The sequence below is a fragment of the Prionailurus viverrinus genome, chromosome B4, assembly GCF_022837055.1.
Source record: "Prionailurus viverrinus isolate Anna chromosome B4, UM_Priviv_1.0, whole genome shotgun sequence".
In the NCBI taxonomy this organism is placed as follows: Eukaryota; Metazoa; Chordata; class Mammalia; order Carnivora; family Felidae; genus Prionailurus; species Prionailurus viverrinus.
Genome location: NC_062567.1, coordinates 37934042 through 37958086, shown reverse-complemented (window position 1 = coordinate 37958086; position 24045 = coordinate 37934042). Strand labels below are relative to the sequence as shown.

The 24045-nt window shown below is 50.6% G+C and overlaps 1 protein-coding gene across 1 annotated transcript in view; it reads left to right on the top strand.

The window, feature by feature from the left end:
• The window catches only part of VWF (von Willebrand factor), a 138227-nt gene that overhangs the window by 35779 nt on the left and 78403 nt on the right, over positions 1–24045 (top strand). Inside the window, exons 8-16 of the mRNA XM_047866328.1 lie at positions 1152–1274; positions 2399–2510; positions 3285–3331; positions 12211–12347; positions 12770–12908; positions 14020–14120; positions 17613–17808; positions 18441–18656; positions 22361–22601. Coding sequence (XP_047722284.1) covers positions 1152–1274; positions 2399–2510; positions 3285–3331; positions 12211–12347; positions 12770–12908; positions 14020–14120; positions 17613–17808; positions 18441–18656; positions 22361–22601 — 1312 coding nt within the window. The remainder of the gene's footprint in view (positions 1–1151; positions 1275–2398; positions 2511–3284; positions 3332–12210; positions 12348–12769; positions 12909–14019; positions 14121–17612; positions 17809–18440; positions 18657–22360; positions 22602–24045) is intronic.

Sequence of the window (24045 nt, the reverse complement as noted above, 5' to 3'; positions counted from 1 at the left end):
CTCACTTGGTGATGCCCGGGGTTTGGATCTCCCAGTCTCAGTGGGCCCCTCATCATTGTCATTGTCACCATTCCCACATTATCGTAACTGAGTAGGAGCTTCTCTGGTTACCTTGTAAAAAGCTTCCTCTCTCTGCAGACTTTCCCTAGATCAAAAGCCATGCAGATGGACAGTCTGCGCTAATCATACAGGTCATCCCGGCTGATAGAGACAGAGCGGGGAGCCGGATATTTACACCACACACATGTTTCTCAGTGTGTGTTTTTCAGTTTATAAATTAGAGCTTTTATCTTTGCTGTGGAGGTGTGAGAAGGGGGTAATTAGCAGCTGGTTTCTCCTCTGTGAGGTGGAGCGGCTGAGTTTTTAGTTTTTTGAAGATAGGGTAGGGGGAGATGCCTGACGTATCTTGGAGGAGAAGGGGTTGGGGACAATCGTTTGGTGTTGTGAAGCCCAGAAAAGAGCGTTGGTGTGTTCCAGTTCTTCAGCTACTCTGAGCCTCAGTTAGCCACGAGGTCGAGAGACTAAAGAGAGCCAGGCCCTGCCCAGGAGGAGCTGGGTCCAGCGGAAGGGGACAGATGCTTAGGCGATAAGGCTCCGAAGGTAGTCTTGCAGCACAGTGGAAAATAAATGTGGAGTGAATGTCACCCACGTGGGGAAGGTGGGCATGAATGGCGTGCACCCCGTGCTGGGTGGGGCCTTTGGTTGGGGCCAAGTTCATGAGGAAAGTGGGGCCCTTAGAGGAGGGGTGTGATGGAGGACACATTTACCTCTTGTTTGGCCCCAGGAGGACATTTATTTTCAGCTTAGAGGAGTTTGGTATTACTTTGAGATGGTTTTAGGTGAAAGGGACCAAAAAAATCCCAAGCTCTTCATGGAAAACAGATGACCAAGGGGAAGGGGTGGTGGTCCCAGGTGACCCTGTTGAGTCTTGGCCAGGCCTTACAAGATGGAAGATGTTCCTTCAGGGGAGGGTGGTTGGCAGGATGGTCTTGGAGGGCATGTTGGCCATTTGGGTGCCATTGGGGTGAAGAAGGCCCCTGGGGCCCTGAAGACAGAGGGGAGAAGCAGAAGAACATGAAGGCTCTGAGTACATATGAGGCTCTCTCTGGGAGGGAGCTGCTCTGGGGAGACCCCTGGCTTTTCCATTTCAGGACCGGCATGTCCTGCTGGCATGGAGTATAAGGAATGCGTGTCCCCTTGCGCCAGAACTTGCCAGAGCCTGCACGTCAAAGAAGTGTGTCAGGAGCAATGCGTGGACGGCTGCAGCTGCCCTGGTAATAAACTCATTTTATTCACAAATCCGAGACCTTGCCAGTGCCCTGGGCTTGGGGAAGCCAGATGAAGGCTACTTGTGTTTGCTCCCCATTGCTAAAATCAGAAGCCTTTTATTTATTTTTCAAAAGTCTTTGTACTGAGTGATCAGGATTGAGCTGGCGTTTATTTGTAATTGATGTTTTCCTGTTGTACTGTATCCATGAAAGCGCGTGTGTCTAGGAAACAGAAGGATGGTCTGGGCTCCAACAGTGACTTTGTTTGGGGAGCATGTGACCCAATCTGAGCTGCGGTTTTGTTTTCTCAGTGAAGTGTCAGGGAAGCGGTCTGAGTGAACGATCTTTTTTTTTTTTAATTTTTTTTTTTTTTCAACGTTTATTTATTTTTGGGACAGAGAGAGACAGAGCATGAACGGGGGAGGGGCAGAGAGAGAGAGGGAGACACAGAATCGGAAACAGGCTCCAGGCTCTGAGCCATCAGCCCAGAGCCCGACGAGGGGCTCGAACTCCCGGACCGCGAGATCGTGACCTGGCTGAAGTCGGACGCTTAACCGACTGCGCCACCCAGGCGCCCCTGAACGATCTTTTAAAATGTCTCCTGGGTTTGCCACGTGAGCTCAACTGAAAGAGAGCTTTGCACTAGAAAGTTTTTCTCAGGAGAGACTGAGCTTTGGTGAAAAACCCCGTTTAATTACAGACAGTGAGGCCTGTGTGTTTGGACTCTCCTGACTTGCCCACTGGGAAGACCTTGAACAAAATTCTTGCCTCCTTTCTTCACCTGTGGAATGGAGATTAATAATGCCCTCTCTTTCATTGCATTAATGTGAAAGGTCAACATCACACAACAAGTTTTTGGAGCTTCCGGGGAGAAGCCCTCAGCCTAGACTCCTGAACCCCTCACTGGTAGACCTTGAGCAAAGCCATTTCCCCCATTTCTTCAGCAGTAGAGAGGAGATTCATAATCCCCCTCTCCCAGGTTGCACAAACGTGGGAGAGCAACAGTGCAGGACAGGTTCTTTGAGCTTCCTGGAAGAAGCCCTCGGCTGTGATCATTCGTGGGGATTCTGTAGTTGGGAGATGAGCAATGATGGTAAGTTGAGTCTTTGCCTCGATGCCCTTGAACACAGAGGGACAGCTCCTGGATGAAGGCCGCTGCGTGGAAAGCGCTGAGTGTTCGTGTGTGCACGCCGGGAAGCGGTACCCTCCGGGAGCCTCCCTCTCGCAGGACTGCAACACCTGGTAGCTGGGGCTGTGCGCTGTGGGCTGGGGCGGGGGAGGGGGTGCACTGGGTAGTGGCAGGTGCGACAGGACCTGGTTGGGCAGAGGGAGGAGAGGCAGAGATGAGGTGGTTTGGGAGGGTGGAGAAGTCGATGAGGAGCAAGGATGGTGTTATGGATGGGCCTAGAGGAGGGGGTCAGGGAGGGAAGGACGCTTTAAGCGCAAACATCATCTCTAGCTTTCCCCCCAAACTATGCTTTAGTTAATGGCTCTCTCTGAAGAAGGACTGTATGACAGTCACCACGCCACAGGCAGTTTTCTCCTTGAATACATAACCCTTTGTTCCACATCCAGGCCTCTTTCTTTTGCTGTCGTTTCCTTGCTTGGCTGTCTCCCAGGAGTCCCCATGGGCTGCCTGGCGTGGTCCTGGGTTGTCATTTTCAGCAGCCCCCCTGTTCTCTCTTCCCCTAGCTGTGTGGGGGTAGGGAGCAGTTGGGGGAGTAGGAATTTTCTGGGTGGCTGGTGGATTTTCAGGGACATTGGGTCCCCTAGGTTTTCTTCTTCCATCTCTCCATCAGGGCTTCTTCCCCTTGGCATGATCTCCAAGATTCCTCTGTGGCCACAGCCCTGTGCTGTTCATCTTTAACCTCATAAAGATCCCCCCTCACGCCAGCTCCTTTCTCTTCCTAGATCCCTTCCTTTTGGGGGCTGTGGTATCTGTGACGAGCTCTTGATCTGTTCATGTACCCTTGTGTTTCCACAACTACCCATGACCTGTGCTGCTCTCCCCAACAGCATTTGCCGAAATAGCCTGTGGGTCTGCAGCAATGAAGAATGCCCAGGTAGGTGACCTTTTGCTCATTCCCTCCCTCCTCTGAATGGAGAGGTGTGTCATCCTTGCCAGACAGGGAGGGCCACATCTCAAGGCAGGGAGGAGGTGGCCTCTGCACCACAGCTGTGGCCCCCTGACTACAGCTGTGGTTTCTGATACCAGCTGTGCTAACCCACTCATGGGCCAGCAGAAGGACATCTTGTGTAGCTGAAAGGGCAGAATGCACCTGGTCTAAGGTTTTATTGTTGTTTTCTGGTCACCTGTTTGCTCAAAGGATTATGGCTGAATGAGCTGTAAGGACTGTGAGGTCACAGTTGACTAAACAAAGATGATGCAAATTCTTTGGAAATTAAGAGGAAGAAGGGCCCAGTAATTCTTTAAGCTCAGAGTGAGAAGTTTCTGGAATGCCTGATAGGAAGATCTTAGAATGGCCCAGGAGCTAGGAAAATCAGATCACCAAATGATTTCTTCTACTCCATCCCCTCCCTGGAAAATCTCCTTACAGGAAAAGTTGCTGTATAATCTCTGCCCTTTACTTGGTCTTCTGTTTGGCCCTAACTCTATTCTATTTGCTGCAAACTTTGCCCATTAGAAGCTCCCTTCTGCCTCACCCCTCCCCTCCCCAATAACACTGGCTCTTCACTTGATAATTTTCCCTTTTGTGCTCACTCACGTGGTGTTTGCTATGTGTTAGGCTCTGTGCTAGGCGTTTTACATGTGAGTCTGCGAGGCAGGTGCAGTTTATTCTAGGTTTACAAAAGAGGAAGCAGAGCCAGAGAGGTTATATAACTTGCTCAGTGTCACACGGCCGCTAAGAGACAATGACAGGACTCATACTCCAACTATCTGATTTCTACTTTTCTCCTTCCCTTTACTCCCCTTCCTGGTCATCAATCTATTCCTTTGCAAGAAGGTCTTTCCATCCTTCATGAGCTCTGGAGAGACCCCACATTTGGTTAAAGACCAGCTCAGCCTCAGATCATATGCTGGATACTACTTTTTGGGTTCCCATGGTTTGTACAGTGGAATAAAAAACTGAAGACAAATAGCCAGATAACAGGCTCCCCTCTCTTAGGCCCCAAGAGGCCACATTGGCTTTGGTGGGCTACCAGGGGCTTGAGCTTGGATACTAGGATCATATTTGGGGCCTATGGCTTTAGGGTCATTTAGGAACTTACTCAATGTCCACTATACTGGAAATATTCTGAAACTAGATGGAAAGTGGGCACTAGGGCTAGGTCAACTACTCTGGCTCACGGATGGCCAACCAGCCAGTTTATCTCCTGTGCAATTTAAAATAAATTTTTTTTTGATGTTTGTTTATTTTTTAGAGAGAGAGGAGACAGAGCGCTAGCAGGGGAGGGGCAGGGAGAGAGGGAGACACAGAATCTGAACCAGGCTCCAGGCTCTGAGCTGTCAGCACAGAACCTGATGTGGGGCTCAAGCTCACAATCTGCGATATCATGACCCGAGCTGAAGTTGGATGCTCAACCGACTAAGCCACCCAGGCACCCCTCTTCTGTGCAATTTTTAAAGGAAGCATGAAGGACAAAAGATTGTTCTTGCCACTGATATCAGTGCTCCAATTTAACATCATCACACCCTGTGAAAGACCTAAGGAATCCTTTGAAAGATAAAAGGTTGCTGCAAATGACTTGTGAAAAAACTTTTAATATCTAAATCATAAGCATTCACTGTATAAGATCTGTTGAGCCACAATGGATGGAATTAGGAATTTACTTAACTGTGTTTTGTCAGATTGACTACCAGATTAAGAATTCTTTAAAAAATTTTTTTTTAATGTTTATTCATTTTTGAGAGACAGAGAGAACAGAGCTTGAGTGGGGGAAGGGCAGAGAGAGAGGGAGGGAGAATCCAAAGCAGGCTCTAGGCTCTGAGCTGTCAGCACAGAGCCTGACGTGGGGCTTGAACTCACTAACTGCGAGATCATGACCTGAGCTGAAGTCGGACACTCAATCACCTGAGCCACCCAGGTGCCCCCCAGATTAAGAATTATTAATTACCACTTTCTATAGGGAGCATCTTCCACCCACCCATCCACTCATCCATCCACCCATCCAATCAACCATCCATTCATCCCTCCATCCCTCCATCTACCCACCTACCCGTCCATCCATTCATCCATCCATGCATGCAAACATCATCCATATATCCATCTAACCAACAATTCATCCATCCATCTGTCCATCTACCATCTGTCCGTCCATTCATCCATCCAACCATCCATTCATTCATCCATCCATCCATCCATCCATCCACCCATCCACCATCCATACATCTATCCATCTATCTACCCATCCAACAATGACTGGAACACTCACTGTGCACATGATGGAATGCTTGGTCTGGAACAGACAATACAATTCCCTGGTCTTCAATTCAAAATTTAGAAGCTAGCTTTGCTGAGGATGAAAGAAATTTTCTTGATGCTTTAATGGGAAGATAACGAGTTCCAACTCTGGAGTCTACTGGGTAGTTTGATATTTTGCCAACACAATCACTAAGCTTTCGTTCTGTATATTCAAAGCCTCAGCTCTGACCCTCTTTTTCTAGTACTGGAGTTTAGTTGGTCATCTCCCACTCCGTTTTTACCTATAGCGCATAGGCATATTTCTATTCCTTGCCATGATTCAGCTGGCAGTGGGCCTGTCTTATGCCCTCAGTGTGACAATTGCTGGTAGAGCTTCTGATGGAAAGGTTCTGGAAGGGGATATACTTGGCTTTGCTAGTATAGCTAAGAGCAGGCTGTGGCTTTTCCACAGTCCCTGGAAGAGCTGACATTGTGAGCCTTAGAAATAGAGAGCTGGGTTTTGATTCTGTGAGATAAGATGAGAGTGTACTAGTTGTTTATTATTGTGTAACAAATTACCCCAACTTAGCAAACAACAAACATTTATTATCTTAGAGTTTCCGTATGTCAAGTATCTGGGTGTGGCTGAGTCTGGCCCAAGGTTTCTCAAGAAACTGTAGTCAAGTTGTTGACTTGGGCTATGGTCTTATCTGAAGGCTCTATAGGGACTGAGGAGGACACGTTGAAGCTTAGTCACGTGATGGTTGGCAGGCCTCAGCCTCTCACTATGTGGACCTCTCCTTGGGGATGCCCCATGACATGACAGCTGGCTTCCTCTAGGGTGAGTGATGTCAGAGAGAGTGAAGGAGAGCAGTCAAGGCAGAAGCCATGGTCTTTTAAAACCCTGATTTCCGAAGTGACATCCTTCACTTCTGCTGTATTATATTTACTAGAAACAAGTCAACATGTCTAGTCTACACTCAAGGTGAGGGGATCACACAAAGACATGAATATAGGAGGTGGGACCATGGCAGGGGGAGATTCTTAGCGGCTACCTGGCACAGCGCATATGTATAGGGAGTGGGAGGGAGAAGAAGTTGCCCAGGAGAGCATCAGTCTATATAGAGAGGGGCTGGAACTTCTGTTAAATGCTCCTTAGGCCTTCACTGCTCATTGTATCCCTCTGTTCTGGTTAAGAGTTAGGGCAGCTCCAGGCATAACTGTGGTTTCCCCATAGTCTGCAGACTTCCCTTTCTGTAACCTCAAGCTTCCCTTCCCATCCTCTGCAAAACACACTGCCCAGAGAAATTCTGCTAATTTGGCTCCCATTGAACCATAAATGTTTGGTTAGGATCAGTGAGGAAGGAGTATGCCTATTAATAGGGACTATTCCTCAAACACATAAAGCTCTGGTTAGAATTTCAGACTCCTGATGGAAGAGCGTGGAAGGTTCTTTCTTGCAGCTGGGAAGGTGGGAGTGGAGGGCTTCTCATTTGCCCATCCTGTGCGCATGGACGGGTAGCATTGCAGGGGGCCAAGGGAATGGGCTGTGCACTCAGTCAGCCTGGCTGGGATTCCAGTCCCACCACTTACTAGCTGGGTGACTTCTAGCAAACTGTCTGATCATTTGTAGCCTCAGTTTCCTCATCAGCATCCTAACACAGGGATGATAACAGCAGCTTCATCTCATGGAAGCTGTTGCTTGAGCTTCCAATAAGCACAATAAGCACTCAATAAGCACTCAATAAATGTTAGCCATTTTCATCCTCGCAGTCATAACTGCCTCATTAAGCGGAGTCAGAGAAGGACTGAGACACAGGCACACATGCAGAGGTGTCTGGCACGGGAAAGGGTGGTGGGAGGCAGGGTGTGGCTGGGGCCGGCAGGGCAGGAGGGTAAGACAGAGCCTGGGCCTACCTTGAGCTTGGCCGTGAGACAGGGGAGGGCCTTGACGTAACTTGTTACTCATTTGGTTCTGGATAATTTCTGATGCATTCTAACACAGCCTTGTAAGTCAACCTTAGGATTCAAGCTGTCTGTTCTGAAGCTTTCAGGAAGGAAGACAGACTTCCTCATTGGCTAACAGAGAGTGATCAGGGCCAATGCCTGTCCAGGGAGAGCAAACTTTCCTAGGTGCCTGGGCTTGCCTGGGAGATCTGAATGCCTGAGTTCATGCGAAGTCTCCTGGGGCCTGCCCCGGCCAATACTGGGGTTTCTGGAGTCACGCCGGGCCACTGTCAGGACAGGCCAGTGCACCCCCTTTAGAAACCGGGGCTCCCTTCCACTCAGTCTCCATATCCAGACTCAGTCGTACCTATGGCCCTTGGCATGGGCCCATGTGTGCCCAGGATCAGAATGATATCGGGCTTAGCTCTCACAAAATTAGGCTTATGAGAAACTGCAGGAGCATAGCCATTAGGCGGTGTTGGGTGGTGTGAGTGCTTTGAGCTCTGGAGGCAGACAGAATGCTCGTGCTCAAATCCCCATCTGACCACCTTGTGGCCGTGGGCGAGTTTCTCTCTGTGCTTTAGTTTCCTCATCTATGAACTGGGGATAATGAGGACTGCCTCCTGGGAGCAGTAAATGAGATGGTACCTACGGAGCACTTAGAAATGCATCTTGTGCATTTGGAGATTATGTTATTGTGATTTAGAGGCAGGCTTTGGTGAAAACTTAACGTTGGGGGAAGTCTGTGTTCCTTTGCTAAAGGCCTGTGGGCTGGCGTTTCTGTCGGGTGCGTGGAAAAGCATGGAAGCAGATGGGCTGAGCAGAGAAGCCCCTTAGAGGGCTCACTTCCTGTAAACAAAAGGGTTTATTTTATTATTATTTTTTTTCAACGTTTATTTTTTTGGGACAGAGAGAGACAGAGCATGAACGGGGGAGGGGCAGAGAGAGAGGGAGACACAGAATCGGAAACAGGCTCCAGGCTCTGAGCCATCAGCCCAGAGCCCGACGCGGGGCTCGAACTCACGGACCGCGAGATCATGACCTGGTTGAAGTCGGACGCTTAACCGACTGCGCCACCCAGGCGCCCCAAAAGGGTTTATTTTAGAAGAGGTAATGTGTTTCCATCAGATGAGAGATATCTTTTCCTTTTCCTTTTTTTTTTTTTTAAATCAGGGAGGATCTTTACTCATGTAGTGGGTCTGCTTTAATTCCTGGCTGTTCAGGGGTGCGGGGGTGGCTCAGTCAGTTAAGTGTCCGACTTCGACTCAGGTCATGATCTCATAGTTCATGGCTTCGAGCCCCGTGTCAGGCTCTGTGCTGGCAGCTCAGAGTCTGCAGCCTGCTTCGTATTCTGTGTCTTCCTCTCTCTCTGTTCCTCCCCGCTCACACTCTGTCTCTCTCTCTCTCTCAAAAATAAATAAAGCTTAAAAAGAAAATTCCTGGCTGTTCTACTTTTGGTACTATGTTAAGAATCACCTGTTCTTCATCCATTCACCAAACTTCTATTGCCCACATGGCCTGTTTGGTGGTGGGCTAGCTGTTTGCTGGGAGCTGCCTTTTGCTGGCTGACCAGCTGACTGGGCATGTCCTGGCTGTCCTGCTCTGGGCAGAGTGGGTGAGCATTGCACCCTGTGGCCCATTGTTCTGGCTAATGTCCCAGCCTCCAGGGCTGAGTGCTACCTGGCAGCCTACCCATCTGTGTTCCCAGCTTACCTGCCTTGCAGCTCCATCCCTCAGTTGTACCGAGGCAATGAGCTGAATGTAATATTTAGGCTTTGGATTCCTGAGAAACTTCAGAACACAGACCAGCGGGGGGCAGAGCAGGAAATCAGATCGGAGGATTAGATTCTAGCTCTGGAAGTTTTGCTTTTGAATGTTTGTACATTCTCTCGTTGACCCCTCTTTTCCTTCGCTTTGTTAGAGATAATGCAAGTCCAGTTTCATACTTAGATAAGAGCGCTCCTGAGAAAACAGAGAAAGGTCAGGGGAGGAATTCCCACCCATTTTATTGCCACAGGGTCAAGACATTTGACACAAAGTGCCATATCACTCTGCAGAATGGTGGTGGGTTCTGAGAAACAGCCATTTGAGAAAGGCTTTCCTGTGACACCAGTGGATTTGGAATTTCATACATCAGCTGGGATAACCCTTGCCCCTACCTTATTGCCTGTTCTGTTCTGCCTTCCACGAACAGTGACCCTCACTCTTGCCCTTCTTTGGGGTCGGTGCAGTGGGAGGACATGATCTGTTCCTACTAACAGCACTTCTGACACCAAATTTGTGTGCTTTTTCCCCAAGCCAACCCATTCTTTGACTTTCTGGATACCAACTGAGTGTCCTGCAATTCAGTTCTGACACAAAGACCTGAAATCAGTGCAGACCCAACAGATTAAGGGCTCAGTCCCACCAGACTGCCCCACTTCAGATGCTAATCACAAGTACTGGGTTCTCATGGTACCCGCTTCTGTTTGACTTGGCTACAAGTTGGGGGCTCCCACAATGCCTTCTTCAGGTTCAGTAATTTCCTAGAATGGTTCACAAAACTCCGACACTTTACTTACTGTTACTATTTATTATAAAGGCTATTATAAAGGGTACAGATCAACAGCCAGATGAAGAGGTGCATAGGGCAAAGTCCAGAAGGATCCTGAGCATAGGAACTTCTGTCCCCATGGAATTGGGGTGTGCCACCCTTTTGCATGTGCAGACATTCACCAACCCAGAAACTTTCCAAACCCTGTTGTCTAGGGATTTTAATGGAAGTTTTATTATGCAGGCATGGTCAGTTATTAATCCCCAGCCTCTCTCCCATCTCTGGAGGTTGGAGGGTGGGGGCTGAAAATTCCAGCTCTTTCATCATGCCTGGGTCTTTCTGGTGACTAGCCCCCATCTGGAATCTATCTAGGAGCCCACCAAGAGTGGTTTCATTAGAACAAAAGATGCTGCTGTCACCTAGGATATTCCAAGTGCTTTAGGAGCTCTGGGTCAGGAATCAGGGAGAAAGAACAAATACATATTTCTTGTTATTGCAGAGGGTGATGCCGATAATGATCTGGGCCTCCCTATTTTCTCCTAATTTCTTCTGGGCTGAGTGTAGCTTCCTGGCCCATGCCATTTTGGAAGGGTCAGCTGCCCTGGGGACTAGTCAGAGGACACTCAGTAACCTGAGGCTACTCTCCCTTACCCCTGCCTTCCAACACATACCAAAGGCAGGGCCACACCTGGACCAAAGCTGTGCCTGCTGTACCCTTCAGTGAAAATGCAGGCATGAGAGGCAGGAGGCGGTGGCGGGGGGAGGGCGGGTTGCTGTGGAACTTGTCTTGGGCAGATGGGGAGCAGAGATCTCCCTGCAGTCTCTGGGAACCCACTGATCATGCGACTGAGCCCAGCATCAGCCCCTGGGGATGGGTCGAGGTGGGACTGGCTATAAGATCCTTGTAAGAGGAACTTCAGGTTTAGACAGGATTAGTGCTGTGGAGAACAGATGTCTGCTGTTTGGAGGTCAAGGGTGACTGAGTAGGAAGGAGGGCCCCCTACTTTATGGAATGGCCATGGTGTCTATATTTATTTTTCTAAAGAGTAGAAGGCACAGATGAGAGGAAATACATAAAAAGAGATTTGGGAAGAGATCCAGATCCACACTTTAGCTTCAATGGGTCCATTGTGGGTCCCGGAGATGGGATTGCCCTGAGTTGGGGCGGGGCCTGTAGGGAATCACTGGAGACATTGGCAGAGTTCCCCCTTGCATGGACACTTGCCAGGATGTGTGATCTCTGGTCTGTGGTTCACTGGGCCAATGGCATGGCTGGATTGTGGTCTGGGGGAGGATGGAGGGGGGTTCAGGTGGAGGGTGAGCTGAGGGCTCCGAGTTGCGGGGCAACAAAGGGGTGTCCTCGTACCCACCCACAGATGTGTCAGCCTGAGCTAGGAAGCTGGCTTGGATGGTGGTGAGATCATGGGCAGATGGCCTCCTGGCCCCCCATTGGCCCCAACTGAAGTCACAACAGGGGACTTGCCCACGAGGAGACCTTAGGGCCACCCCTCAGCTGCGGGGTGAGGATGGCACCTTGGTCTCTGCCCTGCTGAGCTCAGAGAATGCCCGCCTCACCCCTCCTCTGTCCCCCATCTGGGCTGGCCTTTTAGCCTGCTTGCTTTAGGGGACTCTCGTGGGTGGGGCTGTGCCCTGTGCCCCCCCCCCCCCCCCCCCCCCGCCACAATACCAGTGCAGAGAAAGGCCTGTTCCTGGACCAAGCAACACCTGACCCCAGCAGAGCCAGATCCTGTGGGGCGGCTGTAGGGAAGGGCTGGGAGTCACAGTGAACTGAGAGCAAGGAGCTGCGGGTTCTGGGCTGGGCTCCACCACTGACTGCATGTGGCTGTCACTTCCCTTAGTCCTCCCTTCCATAAAGTGAGACATTGACCCAAAGATCCTACTGTGACCTCTCACGGACTGAGGAGAGGGACCCGAGTTAGAGTCCTCCTGTGGAACACGTTTTCAGACTGGTGTGGGGAAAGAACATCTGGAGTTTCCACTTGGGGTGCCTGGGTTGCACGTGCATTCCACCTTTGCCACCTCCGAGGGGCTTCCACACCTCCTCCTGCTCTTACCTCCCTCCTCTGTGTCCCTCCAGGGGAGTGTCTCGTCACAGGACAATCCCACTTCAAGAGCTTTGACAACAGGTACTTCACCTTCAGTGGGGTCTGCCAGTATCTGCTGGCGCAGGACTGCCAGGACCACACCTTCTCTGTTGTCATAGAGACTGTCCAGGTGAGCTTGCCTGCCACGAGTCAGGAAGCTGTGACCGGGGTTGGGGCAAGGTGGTCCCGTTTCCTTCGTGAGCTGCCGGGGTACATGCTCCAGAGACCGAAGCAAGGAGGGGAAATCTAGAGGGCACAGGGCTCCCTGCTGAGGATTGAAGTCCCAGACTGGCTTTGGAACCATAGGCCCAAGAGTTCTTTATAAAGACTGGAGCAGGACTGGGAAAGGGTGTGGGGAGCTGGGCTCAGGGCCGTGTTCTGGCACACCTCCAGGGGCCCACTCACAGAGACCGCTCCGTCAGAATGGAGCTGCTTCTCCTAAGAAGGCCAGACGCTGTGTGGGGCTGTGCTCTTTCTCTGAGGAAATGGGTCCTGGGCTGGAGCACTGGGCTGGGGTTGTGGTGACATCACTCTGTGTGCCGCTCTTGGCAGTGCGCTGATGACCCTGATGCTGTCTGCACCCGCTCCGTCACTGTCCGCCTGCCCAGACTGCACAACAGCCTTGTGAAGCTGAAGCATGGGGGAGGAGTCTCCATGGATGGCCAGGACGTCCAGATCCCTCTCCTGCAAGGTGTGCTCCCTCCTCCTCCAGGCCTGGGGCGGGTGCAGCTCACCTACAGAGCTCCTGCCCCTCAGCAGTGCTCACTGCCCACCTCTTCTGTGAGGAGAGCTAGCTTCGGAGGGGTGGGTATCCTCTATCTTCGGCATGCATCCTTTCAAGAAAGGAAGGCTTCCTGGAGGAGGAGGAGGATGGGTGGAGGAAGCTGGCTGGAGGCAAGGGAGCTGCTCTCTGGCATGGAAAGGGCGCAGAGGGGGAAAGGGGACCAAGAAGGTTTTCACTTGGCTTGAGCCAAAGGGGCGAGTTGAAGGTTGGGCACGGTGGTTGGAGCTCTCCTTTGAGGTGGGAAAGGAGCAGAGGCTGACGTGGAGAGGTTAGGGGGTGGCTGGTGATGGGTCAGACCAGAGGATATCGTGGGGCAAAGCCAGGTGACCCTGTGACCTGTGGGAAGAGCCGACCTGTCCAGTGACTTTGCCAGTTGGCACCACACCCTTTTGAGCAGCGTAATTGCCACCTTCACCCTCAAAGTGGCTGTCAGATCCTTCCTATTTCTTTCCCATGACCTTCATGGACCATGTGGCCCATTATCCTGGCATTGACCACAGCACGTCCACCTGTGTTTAATGCTGTCTGAGTCTCCCCATGAGGTACCTTCCTCCAGGGCAAGAGATTATGTCTCCTACCTCGTCTCCAGTGAGAACTGCTGTATTCAACCACACAGCATCGCTCAGACATGACGACTGAGTAACTCAGCCTAGAAGTGGGGTGCAAGGCCAGAAGGGCTTGGGGAATTCTCAGGGGTCAGGGGTTCAATGGGAGGCAGAGCCTCAGAAGCCAAGGATGCAGAAGCCTCTGCCGCCTTCTTGTGGCAGTGGAGTGAATGGCAGGCTACGGCCAGGGTACAGGGGCACCTTTCTACGGCACCCAATTTGTACTACATCCTGATTATCCTTTCTCCTGAGACCCCGTTAAGCCTCATGGACATCCCCATCTGCCCCCAACTCCTTGATTTCATTGTTACAGTCCTTCGTGAGATACCCAGTCTCTTCCCACTATACATCTGCCTGTCACCACCCTGCCCTCTCCCCATCTCAGCCTAAATCCTGTCTCTGCTCTGTTCCAGGTGACCTCCGCATCCAGCACACCGTGATGGCGTCCGTGCGCCTCAGCTATGGGGAGGACCTACAGATGGACTGGGATGGCCGTGGGAGGCTGCTGGTGATGGTAGGTGCCCTCCCAAACACTGCTTCCCTGTAGCCTGGACCTTACAAAGTTCTTCTTGTGCTCTGGCAGAGCTCTGGCTTTATGTGGTGGGAGAAGAATTCCTCTATCCCCAGGCCCTACGCCCCCAGAATAAGGAACAGGCCTCTCTTGTTTATGAGAGGCTGGTGTTTGTTGTCTGGACACCCCTTGTTTGCCCTGGGGGTTCTCCCTTCTGGGGCTCTGGTGCCCCAAGGCCCTCCAGACTGGGCTGGCTCCTGAAGGGTAGGAGGTAGCCTTTGGCACCCAGCCTCCTGGCTGCAACAAAGCTGGGGAGCAGGGGGTGTCTCTCAGGGGGTGCCCGCTGTGGGCAGCAAGGGAAGAGCCCATCTGGAACTCGCAGCCGAGGTCCCCTGTTGTGCATCCTGGGGGAGAAAGCCATCCTACTGCCCAGTAAGTTTGCCCTGGGAACTGCCAAATCCCTCCCCCTGTCCCTGGGTCTCTGTGGTCTGGGGGGCCACTTCCTTGTGTTCTCCGTGGCCCCAGAGTCACATTTGGGTAGCAATCCATAGATTTCAACAGGGCTTCCTCTCTGGAAATTTCCCAGAGCAGATGGACAGTGTGATTGCCACTGCCATTTTTATAAATGAAGGAACCCAGGCTCAGGTGAGTCAGGACATGTGCCCAGGACTACACACGTGATTGGTGGTGGAGCGGGATCAGCTCTCTGGCAGTGTCATTCCTGCTGGACCAGAGCTTCTCATTTCTTGGTCTTCAGATGACTTTGTACTCTTAAAAATTATTGAACACCCCAAGATCTTTTACAGAGGTTGTATCTGTCAACATTTACCATGTTGGAAATTAAATTAGAGAATTAAAATACATACTTATGAATTCACTTAAAAAATAACAATAATAATCTATCGTATGCCTGGAACTAATATAACAATGCATGCTAATTACACTTCAATTGAAAAAAACCCAAACAAAAATAACAATAATAAATCCACTACATGTTAACATAAACAATAATTTTTTTTTGAAAAATAACTATGTTTTCCAAAGGAAAAATAAGGAGTGAGAAGAATATTATTGTTTTACATTTCTGCCAATTTCTTTAATGGCTGGCTTAATAGGAGACAGCTGGAGACTTGCATCTCCTTCTGCATCCAGTCTTTTGCAACATTATGTGTCATGTAGCCTCTGGAAAATTCCACTGTACACTTGTAAGAACATGAGAAGGAAAAAGCTGAATAACATCTCTGTATGATTAGGAAAGTAGTTTTGGCCTTGTGGACACCTTGAAAGGGCTTCAGGGACCTCCGTGCCCCAAAGGGTCCCAAGACCTCAGTTGAAGGCCATAGCGCAGGAAGATCTCGGAGAGCTTCTTGTCAGCCTCTCCTCTGCAGTTAGAAATAAAACCCATCATTTCTGGAGCAAGAAAGAACTCACCCTGGTCTCATGATCTTTTGGTTACAGAGTTAGGATCAAAACTCAGGTCTCCTGACCCCCGACTAACTCACCTCCTGCACCCTGGTCTTCAGAAAGGGTGCCTCCCACCCTGCCATTGGCCATACCACCTTCTCTAACCTCTCATGTCATAGTAAGGGTGCTCTTGATCTGAGGGCTGAGCCTATCTCTGGAACAAGCCAAGGGGACCCAGGGGACAGAGGAAGATACTGCCTTAGTGGGGATAGTGTGACAGCAGGCCTGGGGGTGACCAGAGGGACTTTGTGGGGGAATGAGGGTACTCATGGTCTGGGAATGAGGAGGAAAGAGAGGATGCTGAGGCACAGGTGGAGGTGAAGACATCACCTGTTTCGCTGCTCAGGTCAGGGCTGGCCTTGACCGCAGGCATTGCGTTTCAGCTTGTGTCCTCAGAAGAACCTCATTCATTCACGAACTTGCTCAGTCATTTGTTCAACACATAGTTAGTGAGTGTTTAGAGGCACCATTCTAGAGGACAAGGCTACAACTGTGAAACTCCGCAGACAAGGATCCCTGCCTCACTTAATTTATGTTGTACTGGGGGAAGACAGACGATAAACCAACCAAACCAGTAAATTATATTGTATATTAGAAGGAAGTCCTGAGGAGATGAATAAAGCAGAGAAAGGGACAAAAAGTGTCAGGGTCTGAGCATTTACATTTTAAGTAGGGATGTTAGGGGGCACCTGGGTGGCTCAGTCAGTTAAGCATCTACAGCTCAGGTCATGATCTCATGGTTCACGAGTTCAAGTCCCGCTGAGCTGTCAGCACAGAGCCTGGAGCCTGCTTTGGATTCTCTGTCTCCCTGTCTCTCTGCCCCTGCCCCACTCGTACTCTGTCTCTCTCTCTCTCTCACAAAAATAAAATTTAATTTAAAAAAATTAAAAAAAAATAGGTCAGGGAAGGCCTGGGTGCCTAGTGTGGCCAAACTTGAAATTTGTAAGGCAAACTGGGAAACGTTACTTTATTCTCTTCTAATGGCATTTCCTTGGGTACATTTTATATGGGTCTGGAACCTTCCACTAGATTGTTCATCTTGCATCCTGTGAAGTCATAGCTGGAAGCTGGAAGGGGCTCCAAGAGATGTCCGTAGGAGCTCAGTTCTAGCGCATGATGGTTTCAACACAGGGAGGTCATCTGGCTGTGTTAATTACATGCAGAGCAGGAGTCAGGATTCTGGGGTCCCAGACCTGTTTCCATCTTTGAATCAGGGCCGTCTCAATAGAAACCAGCAGCTGCCCCAAGCTGTAAAGTGTGAAAGGCAGGTTTAACTCCCCAGCTTGTCTGTGAGTATGCACTTTGGGCTCAGAAGGACGGAGAACAAGCCACATGCTGATGGCCTAGAGTTTGACCCCCAGAACCATCCTGGTCACCCATAGTGGGCTGCCCCAGATTCCTTGCTGACCCTACCTCCTCTGATCACACCACCTAGAGTCCTCCTTGGTCATGGTCCTTTCTTCCCAATGACACTCAGCGGCTGAGTCAAATTGAGATGGGAAGGTGTTGTTCTTTGTCACTGGGACTACTTGGACCATAATGGACTCAGCCTGCTTCACCCACACGTGTGACCGATATAAGTGTTCAGTAAAGGGGTGCTGAGTTTGCACTTGATTCCATGGGTGTCAGGGCTACCATGTCTCCTCTGACAGGCGAGGGTGCCACAGAGCCCTCTGGACTAGGGCTCAACCTGGCTACTACTTCCAGCTCTGCCACCACCTCTGACCTTAGGCCAGTCATTTTCCTCTCTGGGACTCAGTGTTGCCATCTTTAAATGGGTAGATCTCTAAAATGCCCTCTGGCAAGACTGCTCTCTGGGGCTGATTTAAGAGCAGGGATGTTGCTGGTGGTAAACTTACACTACAGTTAGCTTTTCTTCCCTCTGCAGCCTCGGACTTGGCTACGGTTTATTAAGTTCGTATTTATTTTTCACCCAGGGAGCTCTTTTTGATTACAACTATCTCATTAGTGACTGGAAGCTGTGGCTGCTTTGGCCGCCACCGCTCCAGGGTAATCTGCCTCTCCCTGCAGCTGTCCCCCATCTATGCCGGGAAGACGTGCGGCCTGTGTGGGAATTACAATGGCAACAGGGGTGACGACTTCGTCACGCCCGCTGGCCTGGCCGAGCCCCTGGTGGAGGACTTCGGGAACGCCTGGAAGCTGCACGGGGACTGTGAGGACCTGCAGAAGCAGCACAGTGATCCGTGCAGCCTCAACCCGCGCCTGAGTACGTAAGCCTGGGGGGAAAGGAGGCCTCGCAGAGCCCTGAGGTGTCTCCCGGGTTCCAGTGCATTCCATGGCACCAGTGCACCCACTTTTGGGGGACAGGGGCACTTGGCTTTTACCATCAGCATTTGATTATCTGCATCTGGATCATTTATTCTTCAACGGCCCTTGATTGTGCACCCTCCATGGGCCGAACCCTGGGAAAGACGAGAACAGTACGTTTCCTGTCCCTGGACCTTCGCAGTCTGTTGGAGCAGCAGCCACACAGAATTAAATTATCGGAGGATAAATGCACTGGGGTGGCCATTTGCAGGTTGATCTGTGTGACATCATTTCAGCCCTGCATTCATTTCCCTCTTACCCAACCCATCGTGGGACTATTTGTCCCGTCTGTCCGTGGGTGGTGTGCTCTGGAAATGCAATTTATTATGTATTTAAGCCAAACGTAAAGTTTATTGGTTGCAGGAGAAAAATCACAGTGATTTCCAGTCGCTTTGCAGCGCGTGCTGCCGAGGGGGAAGCCGGTTGGGGGATTTCAGAGTGGGATTGGTCACTGCCGTCCGGGGGCGGGAGCTCCGAGGGCGGGGGCGGGGCCCCGGCCAAGCCCGTGCGCTGCTCTCTCTCCCACCACAGCCAGGTTTGCGGAGCAGTCGTGCGCTCTGTTGACGTCCTCCAAGTTCGAGGCCTGCCACCGCGTCGTGAACCCTCTGCCCTACGTGCAGAACTGCCGCTATGACGTCTGCTCCTGCTCCGACGGCAAAGACTGTCTCTGCAGTGCCGTGGCCAACTACGCCGCAGCCTGTGCCCGGAGAGGCATGCACATCGGGTGGCGGGAGCCCAGCTTCTGTGGTGGGTGCCCTCCCTGTCCGCCAGCTCTCGCACAGCCCAACCCCGCACAGTTCTCCTCGGATGTCCTGTGTGCGGCTCGTTCTTTTCACGGCAGTGTCTCTGCATTATTGCTTTCAGAACCGGGCCCAAGCGCATTTGGCAAGCATGGGTAGTGAGAACTGTTTATTTGCAGCCGCCCTCTCCTCCCCCACCCCCCCCCCCCCAACTCCTGCAGGACAGGCGGTGGGGACTGGCTCTCTCACAGGACAGTGTGATTACTCTAGCCTGTTCCCGGAGGGCGAGTTGCATCCCTCTACCTGGTGGTGGTCTAGAACCTTGGAGTTCCTGGGAAGCAGACATTTCATGTGGCTGCTGCCACCTAGTGTTCCATAAATGTATGGCCAGGTGGAGGAATGAGTGAGTCCCAGATCCCAATGGGTCTCTGCACTCAGGTGTGGGGAATGCACCTGCGGATCCTTTGCTTGTAACTCCAGCCAGATGATCAGTAGACTCCTGGCCCACATCTCTGGCATTGATAGAGTTATGTAAAGTTGAATGACATCAATGTCCCCAGCTGACTTTGGAGTCTCACTCTGCCATGTTAGATTTCTGCCACCACAGCTGGTATCTGCTCCACATTCTGGACCCTCGAACAGCTAGATTGTGCTCACTCTGTTGTTGGTGGTGCTGCACGGGGAACATGTGCCGAGTGCCCAGCATGGTCAGGCAATGCCAGTGGTGTAGAAACTGCCTCCGTACTAGGTGACTGTCACACTGAGTAAAAGGATAATGAGATTAAGGCAGAGGCAATCAAGGAAGGCTTTCTGGAGGTGGTGTACTCGACCAGGCTTTAAAAAGTCACCATCTTGGCAGAAAAGAGTTGTTCCACAGGCGGATAGTAGTAGTGATGCATGGAAATGAGGAGGATATTCTGGGAGGATGAGGTGTCGTGAATATTCTGATTTTTAGGGTGAAGTACATGTGCGTGGAGACTAATATGCCCGTGGTCCTGGCAGAAGCAGGGAAATAGGAGCTATGAGAGGCGGAGAAAGGTCCTAATATATATCACATATTTGAAGAAGCTTAGGTACAGGGCTCTAGAAATGTCACTATTGGGGTCTAATGAGCCAACTCATGTTTCAAGTCTAAGCAGTGTCCTAAAAAAAGAGGAGCAGAGACAGAAGTGAGGATGAAAGGGACCACGTGTATGCATGCATGCAGTTGTGCCTCCCTGTCCCTCTGGGTCGGGGATGCCAGAGTCATGGCCAGCAGCCGGAAGAGCAGAGTCTGAGGCCTTGCTGGAACTTGCGGGTGACTTCCCCGCCCTGCGGCCTTGAGCCCATCATCTCCCCCTCCACACCTCAGTTTCCTCATCGGGGTTTGCTGTTTAGAAACTGGGCAAAGTAATGAGGAAATGGCGTGCTGTTCATGACTATGCTTTGGTTGTCCACCAATATTAGAAATACTGCATTATCAGTGTGCTACAGCATCTGAAGGATTTCCTCATTTAGGACGTTCTCCCAGATCACTGAGGGCTTACCGGCACGTTCTGTAATCTCACGAAAGCTGCTGTCCTTCACCTCCTGAGAACACAACAAAAGGGAACAGGCTGAGACTGTGGGAGCAGGGACTGAAATTTGGAGGCAGAAAATGTATGGGTGGTGGGAAGTTTTCTGTCTCTATGGGCTTATGTGGAGGTGAACCAGAGAAGAGGCTGGCCAGATGGTCCTGGAGGCCTGAGCCCCGAGGAGGGTGGGCAAGACTCCTGGGTTCCTGACTCCATCCTGTACCTCATTTTCTCCCTGAGAAATGAACAGAGCTCCCTACACCACTAACTCCATCCTTAAGAAGAGCCCCCATCAGCTGGGGATGCTCATGAAGCAAGGACTGATCATGCTGTGAGGAGATTGGGAGAAGCATGCTTTGTTTTGCTTGTTACTTGGTTACATTTCCTTTGGGAAGAAAAGAGCATAGGCTTCTTGTAGATGGGGACAAGTCTTAACCACTTCTGCCTCCATGAGCCTAGCACAGCCCCTGGCACACAGTGGGAGCATGAGAAACGTCTGTTAAACTGAGGTGGCCACTGCTCCTTCTGGGGAGGAAGCCCAGAGGAGAAATTCAATACGGCTCGAAGCCAGTTCTAGAGACATCTGTCAGAGAGAAAAAGCTCTCTGCTCCAGCTGCTCCTTAATGGGTGAATGAATGTGCCCTTAATATCACAGGTTCAATGGATTGAAAGAGAGTTGCATTTTTATTGCCCAAAACACCCCATCTTAACACACCCTGCTCTCAATACTCATCCACTGACCCAACCTCTCTGCTGGTTCAGAGAAAAACCCATGTCTAATATGGTTACGGAGCCCCCTCCCTTCTCAGATCCCTTCAAATACTAAACCCTGAGCAGGTGCAGGAGGGGAAGCCTACAGGGGCTCTCCAGGTGTTCTCACCCCCATGTCTGAGGTTCACGGCCAGGGCTTCCTTTTACACTTTCTGTGACACATTTTGCCAGTGGGTGTCCACTGTAGAAATGGATTCTAACAGAGAGGGCAAGGGTTCTAATGGTCCCCACGGGAGTGTCCTCAGAGTGAGGTGGTCATTTCTTGGATAGGAGCTGATTAGCAAGAAGAAAGCCTTTAGAAAGGGCAAAGCACTTCCCACACCCCCAGTAAAGGGTTTCCTCATCGGGGTGCTCACAGTGTTGGCCAGAATCCAGGAGTGCTAGGTCTTCTTAGGCCTGGGCCTTCATCTGGAATACCCCTCCCATCTGGAGCCCCCTGAGCTGGGGCTGTGTTTCCGCAGTCATCATCATGATAAAACAGCAGTGAGCATTTACCATGTGCCAGGCATTACTCTGAACTTGTTAGCTCCCTTAACCTTGACAACAATCCAGGTGGGTATTAGTCTATTCCAATGAGGAAACTGCTCAAGGTCACAGCATAACTAACTAATGGCAGAACCAAGGCTCGAACCCAGGAATTTGGGAGACAGAGCCTGTCCACTTCCCTGTATTGCTGCGTCCTTTTGGGTCTTGTCTGCTGTGCTGTTTCTCTGTGGGAGGAGGCCAGGGAGAGTGAAGGTGGGGAGCAGACAGGGCTGCCCACCTGGCTGAGGCAGGCACAAGAGTGTCCCCGCACTTTGTGGCTGTCCTCAAAAGCATGGCTCATAAGGGGTTGCTTCCTTTGTAGAGCATAATGGTTAAGAGCATGAGCTCTTGGTCCTAGAGAGCTGGGTTCAAATCCTGCCTCTGCTTCTTCCTGGGAGGCATGACCTTGACAAATTACTTAGCTTATGTTTGAGTTTTCTTACTCGTAAGAAGAGGGCTATGAGATCTAATTCAATGGGAGGTGTAAAAGGCACAGAAGCTGGTGAAGAGCAGAATATTCAGTAGATGCTCAATTATCATCATCCCAGGAGAAATGCCCTTGCCTGCCATGCCCAGTTCTTTTTAATATTCACAGTGTCAAAATCCACCTGATTTCTACATGTCCCAGACTTCAAGGATTCAGAGACCACTAAAGCAGGATCCCTCTAGTTCAGCAGAGGGGAAACCGTGTGCATTCATTATTATCATAGGCATTTGTGAGCATGACAATACAGTTTTGCTCCTAGTAGGAAAGGAAGGTAGTGATTGTACAGATATAATTGGGGTTACAGGTCCTAGAAAGACAGTCCTTGTCATCTTCATGTTTCCACTGAGGCCTTCCTTTCCCTTGCCTGTCTCCCAGCGCTGAGCTGCCCACAGGGCCAGGTGTACCTGCAGTGTGGGACCCCTTGCAACATGACCTGTCGCTCCCTTTCTTACCCGGATGAGGACTGCAATGAGATCTGCCTGGAAGGCTGCTTCTGCCCCGCAGGGCTGTACCTGGATGAGAGGGGAGACTGTGTGCCCAAGGCCCAGTGCCCCTGTTACTATGACGGTGAGATCTTCCAGCCCGAGGACATCTTCTCAGACCATCACACCACGTGGTAAGTGCATGCAGCAGGACCAGGGACCTCGGGAATGGCAGGGCTTGAGAGGAAAATGGTTCTCCAAATCCTTCATTTTGTGGGTGGGAAACTGAGGCCCAGGGAAGAAAGTGACTTGCCCAGCAAGTCAGAAAGAAAGCTGGGATTTCACCCAGCTTGAGTGGCTTCCTTACTCATGGCTGGCTGGAGGACTGCTTCAGCTTCATTGCCAACTCTCACGTGTTGAGCCCCATTTCCCTGCAGTAGGTCTTAGTTTCCCTGTTTGAGAACAGGAAATGGGAGGGCTCCCTGTCCCCTCCTCTGTAGCCCCCTGGCAGTGTTCCCAGGCGGGGGCATTTGAACCAGCAGAAAATAGACTAAGGCAGCCTCACCTCAGTGGTTCATTGCTACCTTGACTTGCTTTACATACTTCCCTGAAAAATAGCTCCAATCACACTTGCTTCTTTTGGCCCTTTGCCCCGTCCCTCTGTCCTGGTCCATTTCAGAGGGGCTGTCACCGTCACAGGAGAAATTTATGACATTTCCTTGTCACCTGCTCTGGCCTGGGTGCTGGCTTAGAGACTGGTGATCTGAAGGAGAACAAGACACAGTGTGCGCCCCAAAGAAGCTGATGGTTTACTAGGGAGACCAGTTAAAATGTCCTGTGGAGTATTTCAGACATAAAAGTAGAGAGAATAGAGTGAGGAGCCCTAAGGCATCTGTCCCCGGGTTCAGTGATTATCAGCACTTTGCCATTCTTGTTTTATCTATTCCCTCCTCCCCCTTTTGGCTGGAATAAAGAAAATCTCAGATATTACATCATTTCATCTGAAAATATTTCAGTATGTGTTTCTAACAGATAAGCACTTAAAAAACCCGATCTAACCATAATACCATTGTTCAGATAAGCACTAGCAATGATTCCTGATAACACCTAATATTCCATCCATGTTAGCTTTCTTGACTGTCTCAAAATGTTTTTTTATATATAATTGGTTTGTTCAAATCAGAATCCAAACAAGGTCTGCACACTGTGTGTGGTCTGAAGCTTTTCCTCCTCACTTAGTGAGATAAGTTTGTGGTCCTTCACCATCTCTTATGCCCAGAGAAGGTTGGTTATGCTTGGATGGAAAGAATGGTTGTCATTGGACTTGGATTTAAGCAAAATGTGTTGTATCCCCCTCTGGACTGTGACCTCCCCAAGAGTAGAGACCACATCTTAGGTCCTGATTCCCAGCACCCAACACACTTATGGCAGAAAATAGGCATAGTCAATGTTTACTGAGATGAAATAACAATCATATTTGGTAGGCTCACCATTTTGTAGACATAAAAATCTCTACTCAGAAAAGGTCAGATTGCTTCCACTTGGGAGGAGCTGGAGAAGACCCAGTGCAGGAGGTAGCTTTGGGTTTGAGGAAGATTCTAGCAGTGGGCGTGGGGCGGGCCTGTGGAGGAGGGCTTT